The 22,450-nt window shown below is 49.8% G+C and overlaps 1 protein-coding gene across 2 annotated transcripts in view; it reads right to left on the bottom strand.

Moving 5' to 3' along the window:
• Nucleotides 1–497: 497 nt before the first annotated feature.
• ASB1 (ankyrin repeat and SOCS box containing 1) overlaps nucleotides 498–22,450 on the bottom strand; it is a 31,355-nt gene continuing 9,402 nt past the window's right edge. Inside the window, exons 4-6 of one of the 2 annotated variants that reach the window (XR_013828706.1) lie at nucleotides 17,360–17,745; nucleotides 15,858–16,176; nucleotides 498–1,910 (exon numbers count right to left, since the gene is read on the bottom strand). Coding sequence is in view for 1 of the 2 variants with exons in the window: in XM_079924340.1 (XP_079780466.1) it covers nucleotides 15,971–16,176; nucleotides 17,360–17,745 (592 nt within the window). In the remaining variant the exon portion in view is untranslated. Of the gene's footprint in view, nucleotides 1,911–14,652; nucleotides 16,177–17,359; nucleotides 17,746–22,450 lie in introns of those variants that run through there. The other variant, XM_079924340.1, reaches the window with a different exon arrangement.

Here is a 22,450-nt window from a genome sequence, read left to right as displayed (position 1 = left end):
GTAGTACTCCATTATATGGGTGTACCACGGTTTATCTCCTCTCCTTGATAGATACGGAGATCTTTCCAATTTGGGACTATTATGAATAAATACGAATATTTGTATATAAGTCTTTGTATGGACAAATGTTTTCATTTCTTTGGGGTAAATCCCTAGGAGTGGAACAGCTGGGTCCTACGGTAGGTGTATGTTTCACTTTTTAAGAAACTACCACACTGTTCTCCAAAGGGCCAGTGCCATTTTACATTTCCACCAACAGTGACAACTCCTGACTTTCTGCCCATCTGTTAGGTATGTACTGGAGTCCCACTGCGGTTTTCACTTGCATTTCCATGATTACTACTGAAGTGGAACACTTTTCATGTGTCTGTTGGCCATTTGGATTTCCTCTTTTATGAAGTTCCTGTTCAGGTCTTTTCTATTTGGTTATCAGTCTTCTTTTCTTATTGATTTGTAGAAAATTATTTACTTAATTCTAGATGTAAGATCTTTGTCTCATCCCAAATATCTTCTCCCACTTAGTGATGTCTTTCATTCACTTTATAGTGTCTTTTGATGAACAGAACGTCTTCATTTTAATGCAGATTAATTTATCAATCTTTTCTTTGTGGCTTACGAATTTTGTGTCTTTTTAAGACTCTGAGATCATGAAGATTTCCCTATTTTATCTGCAGTTTTGTTTTTTTTTTTTTTGCCTTTCTCGTGTCTATCAATAAATGCACCTGGAATTGACTTTTTATTATGGTGAAATGTGGAGATCCATTTTCGTGTGTGTGTGTGTGTGTGTGTGTGTGTGTGTGTGTGTGTGTGTGTGAGACTGTGGATCCCCACTGTCCCAACATTATTATTCAACAGACCATTTTTCCCGTTGTTCTGCAGTGTCTGTTTCACCATAAATCAAGCACAAACACATTGATCTATTTCTGGTTCTTTGTTCCGGCCATTTGTCTCCCCTTGTACATAACCCCATTCTCTCTCTTTAGCTTTATACTAAGTCTTGAAATCTGGTAGAGCAAGATCTCTCAGCATCTCCATTTTCTTCCAGAACCTGTTGACTAGCTTCATCCTTTTAGGTTGGCATATAATTATTAGAACTGTCTTTTCAAATTCAAAAAGAAACATGTAAGGATCTTTATCTGGATTGCATTAAACCTACAGGTCAATGTGCAGAAATTTGACATCTTTTATATAGCCTCCTTATTTGGTTCTTCTCTCATGTTTCCCAAAGTTTTCTTACCTGTCTTTTGTTATACATATTCCTGTGTACTTGATTTTTATGCCATTGTAAATTGCACCTTTTTAAGTCTTAATTTCTAATTTTGTGGTTTTGGTGCACAGAATGCAACTGGTTTTATAGTTGAGTATGTATTCAACAACTTTAAAAACTTATTAATCTAAAAATGTACCTGTAAGTAATTTTGGATTTTCTACACTTACATTGTCAAATAAGTTCTGTTTTCACCTTTCTAATTCTTATATCACTTATTTTGTTTGGTTGCTAATTGCCTTAGCGGACCCAACTCAAAAGTAAAGCTTCAAATTTTTCACCATTAGTTATAATGCTTGCTGTGGGGTTTTTTTATAAATAACCTGTGTCAGAACAAAGACATTCCCTTCCACTCCTAGTTGCCAGGGGTTTTTTATTAAACACTTTTTCTTCATCTGTTAACATGATCATATCATTTTTATCCCTTAATAAGCTGTAAATATAGTGAACTATGTAACTTATAAATATGGCTAGGTAAGGCTAAAACACACACATACACATACATACCTATGCCGAAGTGGGCACTAGCTCAAAACATGAGAAGTTTATCACCTGTTTAGCCAGGATGGCAGCTGGATTGGCAGGAAGCTCTTCACAGGCCACCACCTTGTAACTCCTCCATCCCCAAGGGGCCGGTCATCATCTGCACCGGGAAAGCAGAAGGGGAAAGAGATGGGGAGGAGGCCCACGTGCTCTCTTCCTAAAAGCCTTAGCCTGGAGGCAGCATTCCACTGATGAGGTCACCTGGTCACAGCTGGGTGCTTCGCAGTTAGAGAGCCAGCGGACACCAATATAAACCCAAGGTGGTCTTAATGCATTACAGTTTATATATTGCTAAATCCAGTTTTCTGAGTTTTCTTTAGCGTTTTGCATCCATGCACACGTGACACAGACCAGTATTCTTTTCTTCCTGCTGCCTTTGCTGGGTTTTGCCATCGAGGGTGTGCTAGCGTCAGAACATGACTTTGGTTGTGCCGGTGGTAAACGCGTGGCCTCTCAGCCCTGACCCCACTTCCCACTGTCCTGCTTCCGGTCCGGACCACGTCTTCCTTGCAGCTGGCGCAACGTCAGGCTCTGTCGCTAGAGGGAGCTGGAGGGGCACTGGAGGAGCAAGTTTCTCCTCCGGGCTCTGGGCGCCTTCCTTCCTCCTGGCTCCCCGGGTGCTTGGCTGGAGCGCTGTGCACCCAGGAGCTCGCCTCCCAGTAAGCTTCAGGGCACCTGAGGTGGCTTCCTGGTGGGGAGCTCAGGGGCAGCCCTGTAAGCAGTTTCCAGAGGGTTCAAGGGCACTCCCTGGAGGGCTTCTCAGCAGCTCACCGGCAAGCCCAGCCACGACCCAGCAGGCTTCTAAGCCAAGTTGACAGCACCTCCCTCCCCCAGGGCAGCTTCCAGGTGAATCACGTAGGCACCCCAGTGCGGGGGAGGGGGGCGCTGGGGATAGGGGGGGGTCCCGCCTTCCACTAGCTCAGAGCTCTTGCCCATCAGTCACACGGACCAACTCTGGCCCAGATCAACCCTGCGAACTTTTCTGCCGTCTGTCTGTTGAGTTAAAACACCACCATCTCCAACAAGGTGTCAATCCAGCCTTGGGGAGGGCTCCCTGCCTTCCACATTTGTTCCTTCCGTGGGTACTCTCCCTTGGGGTATTCCTTCGAATGCTCTTTTTTCTCCCTGGAAATAGTTAATAATTCTTATCTCAAACCTTCCTTGCTCATGTTATTGTGTGGTTACTGTATGCTGGACTGGACCCTGACTGATTCAGAACTGGTACCGGGAGTGATCACAGGAGATGGACTTGCAAAGTGGGATCTGGGACTTGATCTGTTGTGATTTCGAGCTTAAGCAGTGTTGAGCTCATTGCCACTGGGAAACGGGAAGCTAGTAATCCGTGGCACGCCCGCATGCACCAGTATCAGAATTAATCGAGCCATCGCCTTTGGTTGCTTGTGACGAAGTGCTGACTGAAGCAAGTGACTTGGAGCACCTGTGGCTACTGAACCTTTTTCTTTTCTTTTTTTTTTAATGGTATTAAAGATGGCTACAGGCGGTACGGTATGGGATAGAGCTTCGAGTGCACTGGAGTGCACACAGAGAGAAAATGACAAGTCATGGTGACTTAACTCTCAGGACAAGTAATAGTGAGAACCAGAATACTTCAGTAAAGAACCTCTTTCTTTTTTTGCAGTCATTTTGTTCATTGTATTGCTTGTGAACAGCTAGATTCAGTCTCACCAGTATCTCAAGGGAACGTCAGGCACTGACTGAGAAAGGGTGGGAACATGAAACTGGGGTGGGGACATTTGGTTAGATCCAGGGAAACTGACCAGCCTAAAACCCCAAGTTGTTCTAAGCCTCCCTCACCAGTAGAGGTCGTCTGTCCGTGGCGTCTTCCTTTGCTTGAAACTCCGGTGACACCCTTGCCAAGGGGAGACGCCTTGAAAAGGGACAGCTATTCTCAAGACCCAGCACAACTACCCACTGTTGCCACCAGTCACGTGACTAAGGTCAAAGCACAGCATGCTCCAGTGGGACAGGAACACACAATGCTCCGGGAAGACTAGCTAACCCACCTAGAAAATGAGCAAGCCTTTTCTAACATATACCAGAAACATGGGAAACACATGTGAAGTGGATTCTAAGGGTGTTAGACCACAGAGGGTGGGACATAACACTAGATCAGGCCAAATTTATGGATGATGGTAAAGGGACTAGAGTTCAGATTTAATGCACTCATTTGAGCAGCTGGAGGTGTTTCTAAACAACATATCTGACTGTCTGACTGAGACTTATCCTCAGAAATGGCCTACATTTAGCTAGGGTGAGATGCCAGAGCTTCCCTGGCACGGAGGAGGGAATCCAAAGGCCTAGGGAGATAGGAATGTCGGACTGGATTCATCCCGTGTGACCTGCACACCTACCTCCCAACTACGGATTTCCGGAAGACCCGGAAGACGTTCCTTTCACTAGGGCACCGAGAAACCCCTTAGTAAGAGGGGCACTCACGTGCTTGGAAGGCTTTGGGATTGTTCTCCTTGACGGCACGCATGGTGGTGGGGATGCTGCCGCTGAGGTGGGCTCCCCAATTTCAGTGGAGATGATGGGATTCCAGAGGAGCAGAGGCCAAACGGCAGGAATCGACCACAAAAGGCAAGGGGGGTGCATCCACCGAGAGAGACAGCAGACGTGTACCCCCAATCAGAACACCTTGGTCCCCAGGGGTCTCTAACAGTGGTTCACTGAACACAGTGCTCCTAAGAGTACTGACTGATCTATAAAACAGGGGCGGGGGGGGGGGAAACAAAAACAAAAAAACCTTTAGGCCTAAGAGCCAAAACCCTGACTTGAGTCCCAACTGTGGCTAGGAACGGCCTCTCACCTGGTTCTCAGACCCAAGTCAATTCACAGGCCAGACCCCTTGACTGCAGGGAAGGCTGGGTCTGAGACTCCTCCCCCAAGCCTTCCCAAATCCCAGCTCCACTGCTCAGCTGTGATACTGGAACTGGAACGATGTTAAGGTGGTCAGGAGAGGGCGCTGGAGGGATGCTGGAAGGAGGGGGGTTTCTCTTCGTAGTTCCATAGTGCTTCCCTTCTTTCTAACCCCCTAGGCACCTGGCTGGCATACGACACCGGTGGAGCATACCTGCTGCAGTGTCAGCGGCACCCAGCAGGCAGCTTCCCGGGTGAGCTCCTCAGGTATCCTAACAGGCTTCCCAGAAACTTCAACTTCCCCACAGGCAGCCTCCCAGCTTTCCCCGGGAGTCCAGCCTGCTCCCGCCAGTGTCCCACCAGGTTCAACAGAACCCCGTGCAAGCAGCTTCCCAGCGAATCTCTGGCACGCCAACAGGTGGTTTCCTGCCCACCAGCCTCGGTCCAGCAGCCCAGGGTAACCCAGTGAACCTCTCAACCCTGGAGCAGGTGCAACCACTACAGAACCTTTAGGTTATTTGCTGATGGTAAGCTTGGAGAGACACGCGTCTGGAGGCCTGGAGAATTTCTGTACTCTCATTTTTCAGAGCCAGAGTTACCAGCACACTTATGAATGTGTGTTTAAAAGGGGCACACTGCCCCCTAACTTTGCCACAGACTCCCCTGTTCCCTACTATTACGCCTAGTGTTTCTGCACTAATTATGGCTCCTACACGGCCCCTGTGGGTCTTACGGTCGATGACACATGCCTACCAGGTTCTTAACTTCAGGAGACGAGGCTCCTAGAGAGGTGCTGGGAAAAAGCTTCCCCTCAGCAGTGCTGGGGAATGTGAGACACCCCCTGGATACAAGGGACCAAACTCATACAGCTCTGAGATGCACTGGGGCTGTCACACCAACCACCCGTCCTCAGGGTGATCTCTGTGTCCAAAATAATCCTGCTTTCCAGCCCATGGGATTCAGCCCACTAAGCGTCAGTCATTCCCCGAAGGTCTTGGGCAGCAACACAAACTAAGCCAAAAGGAGACAGAGTTTTTCCCTATCATCTTCTCTCCCCGTCCCCACCCGCCCTCTTAATGCTGGCAGACCCCAATCCTGTTCTCAACTCACCCTACACAGTAAGGCGAAACCCCCAGATTCAAGGTGGCTTCAGTTACAGGGCCTTTATTTCCACACCCAGCAGACTAATGGGAGGCAGGCAGTTCCCCTGGAAGTTTGACGTGGAAGCTGGACAAATCCAACGAGAGTCACATGAGGCCCACAAGGTCCCTGAAAAAAGGTAAACCATCCCTGAGAGCCACAGAAAGGACGCAGCTGAGGCCCTCCTAGCCAATGCTGGGTCACACCCACGCCCTAACTAGTCAGGAAGGAGAGGAGGCCCATCAACAGGCCCAGGCTGCTCATGGGTCCCTCCAGGGACTGGAACGAGCACAGGTGACGAGTCCCTCCCAGCTGGCAGAGTGGTGAGATGGCTTCTGTCATGGGCCCTGCCAGCGAGAGAACTCTGGCAAGGGCCCCGGGGCAGGTGAGAGCACCCGAAAGCTCCCCACACACCTAGCACTCATCAGGAATATCCCGTTTGACCCTACGAAGCTCTGCTTCCAGCCAAGGGCGTCCTCACAGAGGCTCCCTCACCTCGTCTCTGGCACGCGTCCTGTTCCGCTGAACGAGGAGAGAGCACGTTCCCTGCACACTTAAGGCGTTTCCCCAGCATGAACTTCGTGATGCTTACGAGGTGAGGCCCTTGACTGAAGGTTTTCTCACATCGGCTGCACTCATAGGCCTCTCTACCGCAAACGTTCTGCTGCTAAATGAAGAAGCCTCTTGGGTGGAAGGCCTTCCCCCATCTCTGCATCCATGAGGTCTTCCTCGAGGGTGAACCTGCCAGGGGTGAATGGGGTTGGACCTGCAGCTTAACGCTTTCTCACACTGGACATACTCAACAGACTTCCATGCAGCACAAGATTGACGTTTTGGCAGGAAATTTTCCCACGTTTGCTGCACTCCTAACACTTCTCTGGGCGGTGAACTTCCAGTGTAAATCCGAGCACACCTTTGGCACAACGCTTTCATTCCATGCATTCAAAGGGACTTTCTCTAGTATAAACTTTCTGAGGCCGACTGAGCTTAGAGATGTCGCTAAAGGTTCTCTGATGTTACTGCACTCATCAGGCTTTTTTTTGGGGGGGGGGGAAGGGCGGGGGCGGTGCTGCACCCTTTGGCTTGCGGGGATCTTAGTTCCCCGACCAGGGATCGAACCCGTGCCCCCTGCAGTGGAAGCGCGGAGTCCTAACCACCGGACCGCCAGGGAAGTCCCAGGCCTTTCTGCTGTGAACCTTCTGGTGCCAAACAAGACTGTATCCTTCGCTGAATGCATCCTTCCCACGGCGGCTGCACTCATAAGGCTCTTCTCCAGCGTGGATTCTCCACCGTTGAAAGAGGCGGGGGTTACCTGCACTCAGACCTGCCCCGGTGTGGCGGCCGTAGGCTCCCTCCCACTTGCCGTACAGTCCGGGGTGAGCGGTCTCCCAGCCTGCGGCGCTCCTGCCGGCCTTCCCCGTCCTGGTGCTGGAGGAGGCCGGCGCTGGACCCGTCCTCCCCGCACACTAAGGGCTTCTCTGACACGTGGATCCACAGTGCCTCGCCACGAGGCCCTACCCTGCCCGCCTCTGCTGGGTTTCTCTCGGCTGGGCTGCTTTGGGGCCGGGAGCGCTGAGGCCGAAGCCTCTCCCCCACGCCTCCTCACTGCAGCTTCTGCCCGCGGCGGCTCCCCGGTGCTCAGCCAGGAGCAACTCGTCTTTCCAGCCTGGGCCACACATCTCAGGGAACGCGCCCAAGCAGACGGACCTGCGAGGGGCGTCCCGACCTGAGATGCGCTTACAAAAGCGCCCCGCTCGGCCGGTGCCTCCCGCTCTACGCCACACCGACCACCCGGGGCCGCAGGTGCCAAGTTCCCCCACGTCCAACCTCCACGCAGCAGGCGCCGGGCCACTCCTCCTGGGAGAAGCACAGGCCACATCCTCGGAGACCACGCGGCCCTGCCGCCAGGGGAGCCCCAGCCGAGAACCCTCCAGGACCACCCCACCCAGCTCCCGGGTCCTTCGGGCGACGGCCTACCCCAGAGCCGACGGGATCCCAGGAGGACGGATCCGGAAGTCCGGCCCCCACCTCGTCCACACGCACAGGAACGCCCCACCTCCCGGGTCCTCATTGGCCCTCCACGTCGTGACGTACATCACAACGGGCGCTGAGAAACGGCGTTCCCACGTGGGGCGGGGCTTCACCTCCTCTTAAAGGAGACGCGCCAAGATTTCCGCGGCAAGTACTCAAATGCCACTTCTTTTCGGGCGGTAGCTGCCCCCGCGGCTGTCCGAGTACTTCCATAAATTAGGTAAATTCTATTTTCTAGGAATGTGTCCATTTCCTCTAAATTTTCACATTTACTATCGTAAAGTTGTTTATAATATACCCTTATCTTTTTATGTGACCTATAAAATTGCCCTTTTAAATTTTTAAGTGATTTGTATGTCCTTTTTGTCTTGATTAGTCTCTCTGGAGGTGTGTCCATTTCTTCCTTAGAAAGCAGCAGCTTTGGGCTTTGCTGCTGCCCTCTGTTGGTTGTAATGAATTCTGCTCTTTATTATTTAGCTTTCACCCACACACACTTCCCCACCCTTCATCCCCCCAATAGCGCTTATGGTAGTAGGTGCATGTTATTAGGACTGTGTAAATACTAGTCACAGCTGAGGCATCTAGTATTACCGTGGTAACTTTTTCTTTCTTGCCCAACCTTTTGTTTTCCTTGGAGTTATGTCCCTTGGTTTCCTAGGTACTTGTGAATAAATCAATCCCAACTCCTATCTAAACATGTTCAGAGACAACAGTTATTCTAATAATTAAGGCATCTTCTCTGGGGCCTCAGCCCCTCACATCTAGTCTCGATCGGGTGCCTTCTGTGCCTGATGCACAGCTGTAGTCCTCAAGGCTTTCACTGTGTTCCTGGGAGTCACCTTGCCTCTTTGCGTTGGATCCACATTTCCTGAATACCAGGTTTTCTCCTTTCTTCGTTTACCCCTTTGTTCTGGAAGAGTACATCCTCTAATAGTTTCTTAAGAAAGGGTGTGTGGAACATACATTTTTAAAGAAACTACAGGTCTTTTTAGCATGACTTTTATATGCATTTCCTTCAGAATTCTGAAAGGTCCCAATTCCTCTGTTATCCAATGTGACATTTGAGGATTCCAAAGCTATTTTGATTCCCGATACTTTGTATGTGTCCTGTTTATCCGCTCCAGAAGTTATAGAATCTTTTCTCCCCAGCACTCTGAAATTCCACAGTGATGTGCCCTGGCTGGTCACCAGCCGTGGTTAGTACTTGGCCAGTCCTTGTAATTTGGAAACATAGCCTTCATTCTCAGAATTTTCTTGAATTATTTACTGGAATCCACTGTTAGAAGTGTGTGATTTTCTTTAGCCACATTCAGTATTGGTATCTTTAGGTGTTTCCTTTTAGGCTGGTGAGATCTCTCAAGAAGTCTCTTTCTCCTTTATTTCCTGCCTGGAGGATACAGCCTGTTTCTGAGCTGAGGATTTTACATACTGAAGGCCGATGTCTCGCCTCCCTCAGTCTCCCGCCGGGCTGGGGCAGGAACAACTGCTCAACTGTGTGGAGTGGAGAGTTGTAACTGCTTCTGAAAAGGGCCTTCAGCCAGCCCTCCTGCTTTCACTCTTTCACAACCACTTCTAGAGGCACCTGGAACTGCCAATCCCAGAGCCTCTGGGAGCTTTGCAATAAAATCAGATTCTCAGATGCTCTCATTTCTTTTTTACAACGTTGTCTCCTCGGGTATTTCTAAGTCAGTTACCATTCATCTGTTTTCTTGAGAGGTTCCAAAATTTTGTTGCTATTTATAGTCATCCTAGTGGATTTATGCCTTTTAAAAAAATTAAAATTCCCTGTAACTTTAATGGGATTTCAGGAAGGAGCTATGGTAAATGGCCACATCGAGCTGTAAGAAGTCTGGGAAATGAAGACCTATTCAGAGAATTCAAGTCTCCAGCTAGAACTGTGGGTCTGTTATCACAGATGGAGACAATGAAGGAAAACCAGCAATCTCTGCCACACAGATGCAGCTGGTTTTGAGGTAGACTGAAAGTGAGGCCATCTTTCAGTAGAGCAGGAGAAGTGTACATATGGGGGTAGGGGGTTGGGCATCGGTGTGAGGAACAAAGAAAACATCTGAAACAGCAAACAGAGAGACATGCCAGGGAGTCACTGAGAGATGAATAAATGCTTTATTTAGTTCATTCATTCCCAAAGCTTCACACCACACCATCCCACTTTCAAACTAAGTCACAAAGAACAGGGGCCCGCAGTCTCCACCACCTCCCCACCCAACAGAGCACTGCAGGGACAGTGTCACCCTGATTGAAAGTCATGGTGTTTCACACACTTTTAGGAGCACACTCTCTTCACACTAGAAACCCCACCAAGTAAAACAGGCTCATCCATCAGTTTAAACCTGTGCAACATTTTGGGTGCCTCCCTAGAGCACCAGGGTCCCCCAGAGCAGTTTAAAACTCCTGTGTTAGATAAGCCCTTCTCTGCGAATTAGGAACTCTCCAGAGAGCCAGCTTCTTCTACCTGAAGTTCATGTACAAAGATTTCACATGGTCAATTCTTCTATCCAATGAGATAAACAGTGCACTAAATTAAGGCATTGGGGGGAATTAAAGGGGAATAAAGCATTTACTAAAGTTACAGTAACACATCAAAGATGTCCATTGTATTTCTGAAAGCTCTTAACCAGGCACAAGTGCAAAGAACAGTCAGGTCCCAGCTGCTGCGGGCAAGCACGCAGTCATGACCAGAGGAGAAGGAGAAGCTGAGGGCTGATGGTCAGCATTCCCCTTCAGCACGCGTGCAGGCACACGGGCCCCAGCACGTGTCACACCTCACGTGCCCGACACCAGACAGAAGCAGCGGGAGCTGTGCAAACACGCGGGGCGGAGCAGGGGCACTGCTGGCTAAATCACAGCAGCAAACTGATGTTATACACAGGAGAACCGTGCCCACAAATACCACACTAAACTGCATGGATGGCACACGCATACGTCACTTGGGAGAGATCTGAAATCCAAGCAACTTAAAAAAGAAAAGCTCCCCAAGCATTCCAGACACTGAGCGATTACAAGTTAAGGCAACAGAAGTCACCCTTCCCCCCGCCTCTCTTTTCCATCCGACTGTCTTCCTAGAATTTATAGCATATATTCCGCACGTCACTGCACTTCAAACTCTGCACGTCCCCCCCGTGGAATTCTCCTGGGACATGATCCCACTAACCACTCATGTGTGCACATCAGTTATTTTATTCCACATCAAGAGAGTCAGGCTGGGGGCGGGGGATGAGGAGGGAAGTGAGGCATCAGCGAGCGAGGGAGAGAGAGGTCATGGGCCCAGATGAGGCACTTCCAAGCTGGCGGGGAATCCAGACCACTCGGGACTGGCCGCTGAGTGGCAGGCGGCTGAGAGGGGCACAAGCAGAAGCCGGCAGCCCCGGCGCCAGAAGGCTCACCACCAGCGCCGGCGCCAGCGCTCGGGGATGCCTCAGGTGCCCAGGCCTGAGGTCAGGGGCAGCCTCGCTGAGGAGACCACACGAACCTCCCAGGAGTGTCTCTTAGGGGATTCGGGGAGGCCAGAGGCCCATCACCCCAGGGTCGTTGCTCTGCGGTGGGCAGGACACAAGCACGCACTTCCTAACAGCTCACACAGTGATCTCAGGGCTTGTTCTTGGACTACCAGGCAGAGCAGACGCTGGGCTCTCCTTCAACCACGTACAGGCTGTTTCAAGACTCCGAGAGAAATTCCTCGGCACGTAAACATACACGGTAGCGAGACTGCGGGTCCCCGACGCTGGCTTTCAGAGACAGGCAAACTCAATAAGAAATTCTGTGCTTTGACAAAAGGGCAGCTGACGTTTTATTCTGCAACCAAGAGCATTTTAAAATGAAAATATTGCCCTCTAGTATCACCTTCATTATATAAGAGGACATTTTATCACCCAAATTAGGAAGGACGTAATCTTAGAATAAAAGACAACCCTTTAAATTGAATGAACTTGACTTCCTATATTATTTAACATGTGTCCTTGTACTTCGACCTGCACAGGAGGCCTATGCCGTGGGCGCCGTGACTCTTGCTGCCCCCTGGGGCACAAGCCCAGCTGACCACCAAGATCACAGGCTGTCCCAGCACCATCATGGCCTCGAAGACCCATCCACGGAGAAGAGGGACCACACTCACAAGGACAGCAGTGTACACGTCCCAGGCATGGCTTAAGTGCAAAGTGCTTTCACATACATTCTCTCACGTGCCCTCCCAAAAGCTCCATGGGAAAGGCACGGCCAGACCCGGCCCGTGTAAGAGAGCAGCCTCCCTGGGAACAGGACCTGCTCAAGGCCAGGCAGGAGGCAGCAAGCACAGGAGAGCGCTTCTCTCTAGGGCCGATTTTCCTTTGCTCAGCCTGACCTTGGCTGCAAGTTCCTCTCTTTCTATTTACGCGTGAACCTTTTATTTGAAGAATCAATTCATGGAAGCAAGAGGAAAAAATTAAAATGATGGCACTCAGGCCTGATAACAGAAACATATTCAACATCAGGAAACTGCTAATTGTCCTTTCCTTTTTTAAAACTACCTGTTTAACAACAAGCGCATGTTGACTACAACTTGTCAAATGTCAAAAGAGAACATCAAAAAATAAGCATCACTGCCTTAAACCCTTTTCTGGAACAAGGTAGGGCATACATAAGTAAATAAATACATAAATAGCATAAGTAATATGAAAAGGCACAGATATGTATGACACTGATGGTTCTGGAAATACATGCAGAAACGCCACCCAGGATGCCACAGCTGAATTCTCAGAGGTGTCAGCGCTGCCTCCACCACACCCCGCCCGCCCCCCCCCCCGCCCCCCGCCCGTCCGCAGCAGCCAAGGCCCAGGCACAGGACTCCGTTCAGTGGCCGGCAGGCACTCCAGCAGGGACAACAGCAGGACACTGCCGGGACTAGGCTGGGGGGACCTCGGGCTCCTTCCCATTGGTGCATCATGCCCCTCCCTGCGGAGGGCTCTGGGGCCGCCGCCTCATCAAGTGCCACCACACTTCCTGGCTGTGTGGGGCTGGGGCCCCAGGGCTCAGAAACATGATTTTATAAAGTGCTCTGATGGAGAGGGTGACTCTTGCCTATTCTGGATCCTATCGCTGCCAACAAAAGAGAAAGGGAGCTTTAGCAAAGCGCCACTCAAAACAAGCAGGAACGGCCTTAAGCAGCTATCTACGTTATGCTCAGATTCAGGTTTGGCAGCTGTGAAATGTCAAACTAGAGCCTGAACCTCGAAGTTGCTGGGATTGTGAAAAAATCTCTAAAAGTTGGCTGCACAAAGAGAAAGCCAACCTTTCTCTGCAAAGGAAGAGCTGAGGCCCTGGCCCCTGCGGGCCGGCCCTGAGCACACCATGCTCGGGGGCCCCACTCCCCGGCTCAACCTCTCCCCAGTCCCACTGCCTCCCCGGTCAGCTCTGGGCCAGGCCCAACAATGAGCGTCGACTCAGTCCACTCCTTCCAGAGAGATCCCAGAAAAATGGTTCCAACCCCCAGAAGCAAGCCCTGCACTCACTTCACCTGCAAAGGAGGCTGACGCCCACTCTGCTGGTGCAGCCCCAAGGTCGCATCGGCATGGCTGGGACCCCCGCACTGGCAGCATTCCCAGATGCGGCTTTCCAGAAGGTCTGAGAACAGAGACACCCTCCTACCCAGGGCCGGGCTGGGGAGGCTCTGTCCCTAACAGACCCCTGAAGAAAACACCAAGCAGGGCAAACTCAGAATGTCCTGCAAGCCTGCAGCAAGGCTCACCCGCAGGGATCCCGAGCCAAAGGGCAGCTGCAAGAGCTTAAAAGTAAGGGGAGGGGCTTCCCTGGTGGCACAGTGGTTGAGAATCTGCCTGCTAATGCAGGGGACAGGGGTTCGAGCCCTGGTCTGGGAGGATCCCACATGCCACGGAGAGGCTAGGCCCGTGAGCCACAACTACTGAGCCTGCGCATCTGGAGCCTGTGCTCCGCAACAAGAGAGGCCGCGATAGTGAGAGGCCCGCGCACCGCGATGAAGAGTGGCCCCCGCTTGCCACAACTAGAGAAAGCCCTCGCACAGAAACGAAGACCCAACACAGCAAAAATAAATTAATTAATTAATAAACTCCTACCCCCAACATCTTCTTAAAAAAAAAAAAAGTAAGGGGAGCTAACCACTCCTGATACACCTCTCTCAGCCCGACCATGGAGGTGACAAGCCAGCGCTGACACACCCCCAGTGACACGAAGTCCCCTCCAGCGGCCCAGCCCACCTCTGGGTGGCTCGAGCTTCCACACAACCCTTCCCTAAGTGCAGGCAGAGCCCCAGCTCCCCGCAGCTCCTGGCCCAGCCGCAGCCCAGCTCGGGTGTGGTCCCACCACACGTGCCACAGGAACGCAGCTGATGCCCGGCCCGGGCTGAAGCCCTGCAGCACTCAGCTCCGGCTGCAAAGGGCCCCATCGGCCGCCCACCCGCAGCGCCTCTCCTCTCAGGAAGCCTCTCCTGACTCCGAGCTCTGAGGCTCCCCGTCCTGAGAAGCAGCACACAGCCCAGGCTCGGGCCTCAGACGCCATCCAACACTTACGCCTTGGCCACCGCCTGTAATGAGGTGAAGCCTCCAGCGGCTACGCCGGCCCCCCCAAATCATCGACGGCCCCCCCTCAGACCTCATACGTTCATATACGGGCCAGCCTGGCTTTCCAACACACGTCCATCCATGACACAGGAGGTGGCGTTCAGAATTCCATCCTCGAGCCACAGAAGACAATGGCCAGACACTGCCTGTCTGGTCGGTGAAGACACATAATGACACTAATAATTAAATAAACCCCTATCATTAGTTCAATTGTTACAAATTAGATTTCTCTTATTGCAGAAAATCCAAACTCAGATTTGAAATCTGCCCGTTTCTAAACACTTCTAAAGGTCAGAATCACCACAGATCCACACAATGGCCCTGAGGCCTCAAATTACCAGATGTGATTTCCCTGGAAACAGCAGCACCTGGATGCTCCAAAGAGGCAGCCTCTGGCCCACCTGTGCCGACATGGCCACACACCTGGCCACGCAGCCCAGGTGTGAGTGAGCCCTGCCCACAGCCGAGCCGTCCGTCAGGTGACAAGCCAGCTCATTCCTCTCACTTCTCACCACCCCCAGCAGGCCAGGGGAAGCCCTCTGACCTCACTGCTATCCCCTTTCTTCGGTTCTAGGAGCAACTACCAAGACATTAGGTCCAAAAAAGTGAAGATCAATCAACCAAACAGCAGATGTTTTGTCCACTGAACACAAAGCAACTGAAAGCTTAGAACCATCCAGAAGATGACTAAAGTTTGCACTTTCTGGTATGTGCAGCGACGAGAAGACAGCGCCGCAGGCATCTTCCTCTTTTAGAACTGGCAGTGAATGCTGTTGGACAGTCCTTGGTCCGAATGTAGGCAGTCAATTACTGGCTATTTCAGCGTTGGCCTCCTAAAATCAATCAACTGTCTGGAAGCTCCCCAAAGTGAAATGGCAGAGAACTCATGAGACCTGTTGGCATGATGCTAGGCACAGGTGGGTATCAGACAGGCGCAGCGCTGCAGAACTCTGAGCGTTACCTAAAGAGGCTGTGAACAAATGCAAGTATTGACTTTGAGGCAGTAACGCCCACCCATGTGGCCAGGAAACCATCCTTGAATGAAGACAATTACTATGGCGCCTACGCCACAAGGAGAGAACAGTGAAGCGGCAAGGAAACGGGGTGCGCGTGATAAATGTCACACGTCTACCCCAGCAGCAGGGGAAACAAACTAGTAGGTTCAGGAAGTGCATCTCCGTACTTTTATAGCAAGACTCCTTTTCATTTCGCGTTAATCAAGCTGAGAGGCAAACGCAGCAGCACAGCCCTGCACGGTGCTAGTTCCCCCTCCTGGGGAAGTCAGCAGGCCTCCAAGCTCAGCCCGAACTTGCTCACATTTCGAGGCCCATTTCATTAATTTCCAAAACACAGACACTGAGGAAGAACAAAATTAATTTTGTACGAGCCTTTCGGCTGATACCGACCTAAGGACTGTCCGACGCCCCAAGCACCTGAGATGGGATACAATCCATGAGGACGAGGCTGATTCCGCTTCACCAGCAGCCAGGTGGGATCTAGTCAGCAGCACAGGACGTGGTCACAGGGGCAGGAACCGGTGTCGACTGGCTCTGGAGACTGCTTCCTCCTCGCTGCAGTCAGCCGCTGCCCGTGAGTTCTGCTCATACAGCAGGAACTTTTTTATGGGGTCTGGCAGAGGCAGCGAGGGAATCAGATGGAGTCGGTATTTGCCAAGCGCTCTTCTCACGGCCACACGGCACAGATTGAGCAAGGTCCTGGGGACACCTGGAACGCATGGGAAGAAAGGGAGAGACAGAGGGAGAGGTTAAACGCCTCTCCTAACCCTACACACCAAAGGCTGGCTGTGAGGACAAGCGGGGCTGCGCCAACGCTCGCTGCCACTTCCCACCTCCAGAGAAGAGCAGGCCCTGGTGAAAAAGGTCTTGTTATCTGCTCAACTCTGTGGAACTCCCTAGACAGAGAAACAGAGCTGGCCACTGCACGCCCCAGCAGGTGTGACAAACTGCCCTCTGCCCTCTGTCAGTCTCTGCTCTTGGTCCCTCCCAGAAGCTCCAAGGGGGTCTGAAGGGGACAGGCCGAGCAACACAGGAGGAGGGCAGGCTGACAATTTTGCTCTGGGTCAGAACAGCCTCGCCGTGTCTCTGCCTGTGCAACAGGCCTGAACACAGGGAGCCTAACTCTGTCAGCGTGGCTCCAACTGACCAGCCAGCAACTCTTTTGGGGAAGCCTCAACAGGACCACGCTTTAATGACTGGTTTAAGGAAAGCCAGTAACAAGAACACAACAAACATAAGTTCTGCGAGAGCCAAGGGACTGGGGAAAAGGTGGTCACCCAGATGCCCTCAAGACCCAGACGGGAAAGGGGCAGGGTGTGGGCAGGTCAGAGGGCGCACAGGGTCAACTTCTGAGTCCTGGAGAGAGAACGACAACAAGTACCAAGCCACGGATCAACTGCAAACTCCCTGGCCATCAACTTAGTTCACTGGCAAAATCCTTCTTCATGAATAAGCAAACTGTACGCCTCATTCTAACAAAAATCATACTTAGCACACATGCAGAACAATGGTATTTGAGTGGAACCGAAGAAGGGGACATGAGGCGCCCTAGAGAAGGAAGGGCTTGCGATTTGTTGTAAAGCAAAAACACTTAAAAGCCATAAACAGCAGTGTAAGAATTTGGGATCACAAAGCAGCGCAAAGGGGTAAAGAGAACATAATTCTAGGAGCTCTGAGAACATGCACTTTGATAGGTTTCTTGGTATTAAATCTTAGTGTCTGGGAACTTAGAGAAGACCAATCTGGAAGACCGTTCTAGAAAATTCCTAGTCCTCGCTGAAGGCGGTGACCGAGTGCTTAGCTGGAGGTTGTTTTTTTTTAAATTGCTACAACTTGGTTCATTCAATTGACCTGAAGAGACTGCCAGTCAGAGTTCAACTAAGACCACTTACTTCTGGCCTCTTTAAAGACCTGCAGAGCCTCAGGGTCTACCTTCCTTCTGCCTCTCGACTCTGGGCCCAAGGATTCCCACTTCACCAGGTTCAGGTTGGCTCCGAACTCCACAAGCAGGCTAACGAAGGCCGCCTCACAGCCGTGACGCAGGACGGCATCCATGACGCACCCGGGGGAGCCCCTGTAGAAGCCCTGCGTATTGACGGGACCATTGCAGTTGAAGTCTGGGTTTGCCCCAGCCTGCAGGAGCAGCTTGAAGCACTGGAGGTTGTGGTAGGCTGCGCTGATGTACAGGGGGCAGACCACCAAGGAGGTGAGCCGCCGGGAGAAAGGCGGCTGGACGTCAGGAGTCAGGTGGTGGTTGACATCGACATCGGCCCCGTACCTGCAGGGTAGACACACGGACAGTGAGACCTCACAGCAGGCCAACCGCAGTCAACGCACCCCCACGGCACCCGGTGGAGATGGGCCCGAACTCCAGGAGCACTGGGAGCACCAGAGAGCCCCCCAGTCACAGTGGTCCCGTGACCACCAGCAGGTACCACGGTAGTTAGGAACCTTGGAATCCACTCACGCAAAAGAACTCGTAAGGGAGTTCTTTCAAACCTTTGAAGATCCAACAATCCCATGGCTATTTTAACTATTTCAAAGCAAAGAAAAAGAAGGAAAACTTCCAAATTCAGCTTATGAAATTAACAAAACAATAATCTCCAAACCTGACAAAGGCCTCACCATAAAGAAAACCTACCAACTAACTGCACTTACGAATATCAACTTAACAACCTCCAATAAAATGTTAGCAAAGAGAATCTAAAAACATTAAGAAAGCAACATACAATGACCTCATGGGGGTTATTCCAGGGGGTAGTTCTTAAATTAGAAACTCTATTAACATAATCCATCATATTCATAGAACTAAGGGGAAAATCCATGATTATGTCCATAGATGCAAAAAAAAGGGCATATAACAAAACTCAACACTTAAGCATGTCTGCAAATACTTAATAAAAAAGAAAGTAAGGGATATTTCCTTAACATGATAAAAAATATTTCCTCAACCCAGAAGTCAGCCTCTCGCCTAGCAGGGAAACACAAGCAGCAGCTCTGTCGGGAGCAAGGTACACAGCCCCACTTTCCAGCCCACTCGTTTTAAAGACTTTTTTTTTAAGTACTAGTGCAATTAGACAAGAGAAAGCAATTAGCTGACTAAAATTGGAAAGGAAGAGGTAAAACTTTCCCTATTTACAGAGAATATAACTGTCTGGAAAGCCTTAAATAATTAATGAAAATGCAGTTAACAAGCAATGAGAGAATTTATTAAAGTAGCAAGTTTTAAACCAACAGCCTTCTATATACAAACAAAAACAAGTTGAAAGATAAAATGAAAAAGACCTCATTTCTGATAGCAAAATAAATTTTAAAGTGAGATATCTAAACATAAACTTAACAGTATATGTCCAAAATTTGCATGAGTAAAATTATAAAATACTACTGAAAGTCACATAAGTAGACCTAAGGAAACAGAAAGACATACCGTAGTCTTAGACAAGAAGACTCAATATCATTAAGATGTCATTTTCCCTAAGTTTATTATATAAATGAAAATACCCTCCCCAGAACTAAATAAGTTGACTATAAATGTAACTACATAAAAATAACATCCCTGGAGCTACATAAGTTGATTATAAAGTTGATTTGGAAGATCAGGAAAAGATATAAAAATAAAGATTTTTAACATAAGTAAAGTAAAACAATAAGTTACAAATTGGGGGAAATGTTACATCCTTAATATATAAAGACCTTCTACAAGGAAAAGATCAACAGCTCTATAGATAAATGAGCCAGAGATGGATACAGACACGTGCAAACAGCTCTCAAGCAGATGAAAAGATGCTCAGCCTCACTCATAACAGAAATGCAAATTCAAACTACTCGGAGACACCACTTCTCACCTATCAGATTGGGAAAAATCCAAAAACTTATTGACCGAGCTTTAAAGAAAAGGAAGTCTTATACATCGCTGGGGGCCAGGCATGATGCAGCAATCCCTGCAGAGGGAAATCTGGTGATAGCTGGCAAACTTACCTATGCATGTACCCTCTGACGCACCAATCACAACTCCTGGAATCTAGTCCCAACACACATTTGCAAAACTCTGAAAAGATGCACACACAAGGCAATTCATTAAAACAGTACCCGTAATAGCCAAAGGCAGGAAGCGAGCCACAGGTTCGTCAAGAGGGCCTGGCCCATCCACATAAAGGAGCACTGTACCATCTGAAAAGGAATGAGGACCAGGGCTAAGGACTGCTCTGCAGTGACCTCCAGGACACCCTGATAAGTGAGAAAAGCAGGACGATGAACGTGAAGTATGCCACTGTTTATCCTGGGGAGGAGGCTGCAATACCAATGTGCACATGATACACACCTAGACACATACCTGCCTAATTTTTAATGATGGAAGGATAAACCACACAACTTTTTAAATGGTTATCTATAGGGCAGGGACGAAGCAGATGAGGATAGAAGCTAGACTGCTTTTAATATACTTTGTTTTATAGATTTGACTTTGGAACCATGTAAATACATACTATAAAAAATTAGGGGTTTCCCTGGTGGCGCAGTGGTTGAGAGTCCGCCTGCCGATGCAGGGGACACGGGTTCGGGCCCCGGTCCGGGAAGATCCCGCATGCCGCAGAGCGGCTGGGCCCGTGAGCCATGGCCACTGAGCCTGCGCGTCCGGAGCCTGTGCTCCGCAACGGGAGAGACCACAACAGTGAGAGGCCTGCATACGGGGGAAAAAAAAAAAAAAAAAAAAAATTAAACAGCAATCCTTAGAAACTGCAAAGCAGAAAGAAATACTTTACCGCAACCATGTACCCAGTTGGTGCCATTGCGTGCTGCCCGCCAGGGCGGCTCTTCCCTTCAGGCACTGAGCCTCCAGAGGAGCCAGCCCATTCCCAGCAGAGTCACCTAGAAGGACCCAGGACAGGATGCACAGCAAGGCAGCCTCGTGCAGCCGCCAGAGGTGGGAGCGTTGATGACAGTCCCTGAGCTGATCTGTATGGCTGCCCGGGAGCTCTCCTCTTCTGACTCCCAGAGATAGCCCAGATGTGAGGATGAATCTCACACAGGCCGACGCAGGGGCCGCCTGACCCGGAAGCCTCCTTTTCCAGCAGAGCCAATCTCTAAACGACTCTACAGGCAGAGCCTTCAGGATCCCCTCAAGGGACCTGCCCTTGTCCTTGCACCCAAGGACGCCCAAATACATGGCTTTCTATGGGACATTTAGGGTTCTCCCAGGCCAAGCACAAACTACCAACTGGGTCATTTTACACTAAGCGGGGGCCGCTGACTACAGCAGGGAGGGCGGCCTGCTCAAGCTGTTGGAGTCCTGGCCGAGTGAAGAGGGTGCTTCTAAGGATGCTGCCTTGCAAGGGTGCTACAGCCCGCGGCGGGGGAGGAGGCATGTGTGGGAGGGGCAGCAGCATAGGAGACTGGTTCAATATGGGGCATTGGCAAAGTAAGTTAACATGTTAAAGGTAAGGGAACCAGGTCTCTCAATGTTGCAAAAGAATAATAAATTTGGAAAGGGAGAAAAGTAGGATGAACCCTGTGGTGCTGGATTGGATTAGAGGCATCAGGGTGAACTCTTCAACTGTCAATGTATAATAGATACAGAAATGTAGACAGAAGCATGTTTAAGTAACCTGAGCTCTGTCCAGTAGGAGAAACTGAAAACAGTGACACCCCATAAGCAATAAGCACTCCTAGTGTCCACACCTTGGCTTTTAAATAGCATTCACCACAAAAAGAACCCAGGATTCCTTGGAGAAATAACTAATTCCAGGGGTGAACCAGGCAAAGTACACGAGAGCCTAGAATAATTGTAACTCCACAGGAAACCACGAGTCTAACATAAATAAATGAATAAATTAAAAATCTGATGAGGAACAGGATATATACATGGTTCCAAAGTACCGAGCCACAAAAATATTTTTTAATCGCTGAGGGAAAAAGAGGAGCTTTACAATGGAAAAAGCTGGCAGACGCCACCTTAACCAGAAGACGAAAGTGAACAGCAGCAGTACTGGGACCAACTGAAACATGTGCAGCCTGAGAGGATGTAATGAGAAGAGCACAGCCCCACTTCCGTGAGACTGCTACCCAAAAGGCGTTACCCACCTCTTCCGTGAGGAAACATTAGCCAGCACCCGTGTACTTGAGCTTCCACTGCCCTAGACAGTGCTGCAATGCCTCACAAATTTTGTCATCACATATTTCATCTGAATTAGGAAATGACAAAATGTAGGCAGTAATGATGATGGGGCCTGACACGCAGGGGCCCGGGCGGAGGGGAGAGCATCGTTTTCCATGCCTTAATAGAAATAGCTGGCCAACACTCACAGCCAGCAATCATGTCTTATCACCCGTCTCTTCAGCACTATTGCAAGCATCCGAAGGAACCTGCCCCTAGAAGCGACCCTGCTGCCTGTCAGCAGCACAGAGCTGAGGAAGACAAAGGACAGCATACAGACCAATGAGCTCACATGACAACCTGCTTCCCCACTGACGCCATGCAGCATCGTCAGCCACTACAAATGCAAGTGTCACCCAGTGTTCTCCAAGATATCCTAGGGGTGACAAGAGAAACATTCTAAAACACATACCACACCAAGCAGAAGCCGATATTTCATTTCACACACTCAGTCAATTAAGAGAACTAGATTTCAAGCAGTGACATTGTTTTGCCTCCTTATTCTTACGGATATGTCTTCTAGAATGTTTGTAATTTGGGGCAATATGACAATCTGGTATTAGCTGAGCTGTGGGAAAGACAGTCCTTCATCCACTCATAAAAATATAATGGATGGGATCCAGTTAATTTTAATCCTGAATATTTTCCAAAATTCCCCTACTGCTTTTAGTATCACTGGCAAGGAACCACCGGGATGACTCAATAAATCAGTATAACTTTTGCACATACAGAAATACCACTCCTTACCTTTTTAAAAAAACATCAGTAATATATATCAAGGGAAATGAGAAGTAACAAAATGGAGGTTACTTGCAGAGGGACACCAAATCAC

This window comes from Stenella coeruleoalba (genome assembly GCF_951394435.1).
Source record: "Stenella coeruleoalba genome assembly, chromosome: 6".
In the NCBI taxonomy this organism is placed as follows: Eukaryota; Metazoa; Chordata; class Mammalia; order Artiodactyla; family Delphinidae; genus Stenella; species Stenella coeruleoalba.
Note: the sequence above shows the minus strand (reverse complement) of the source record. Positions and strands in the feature narration are given on the sequence as shown.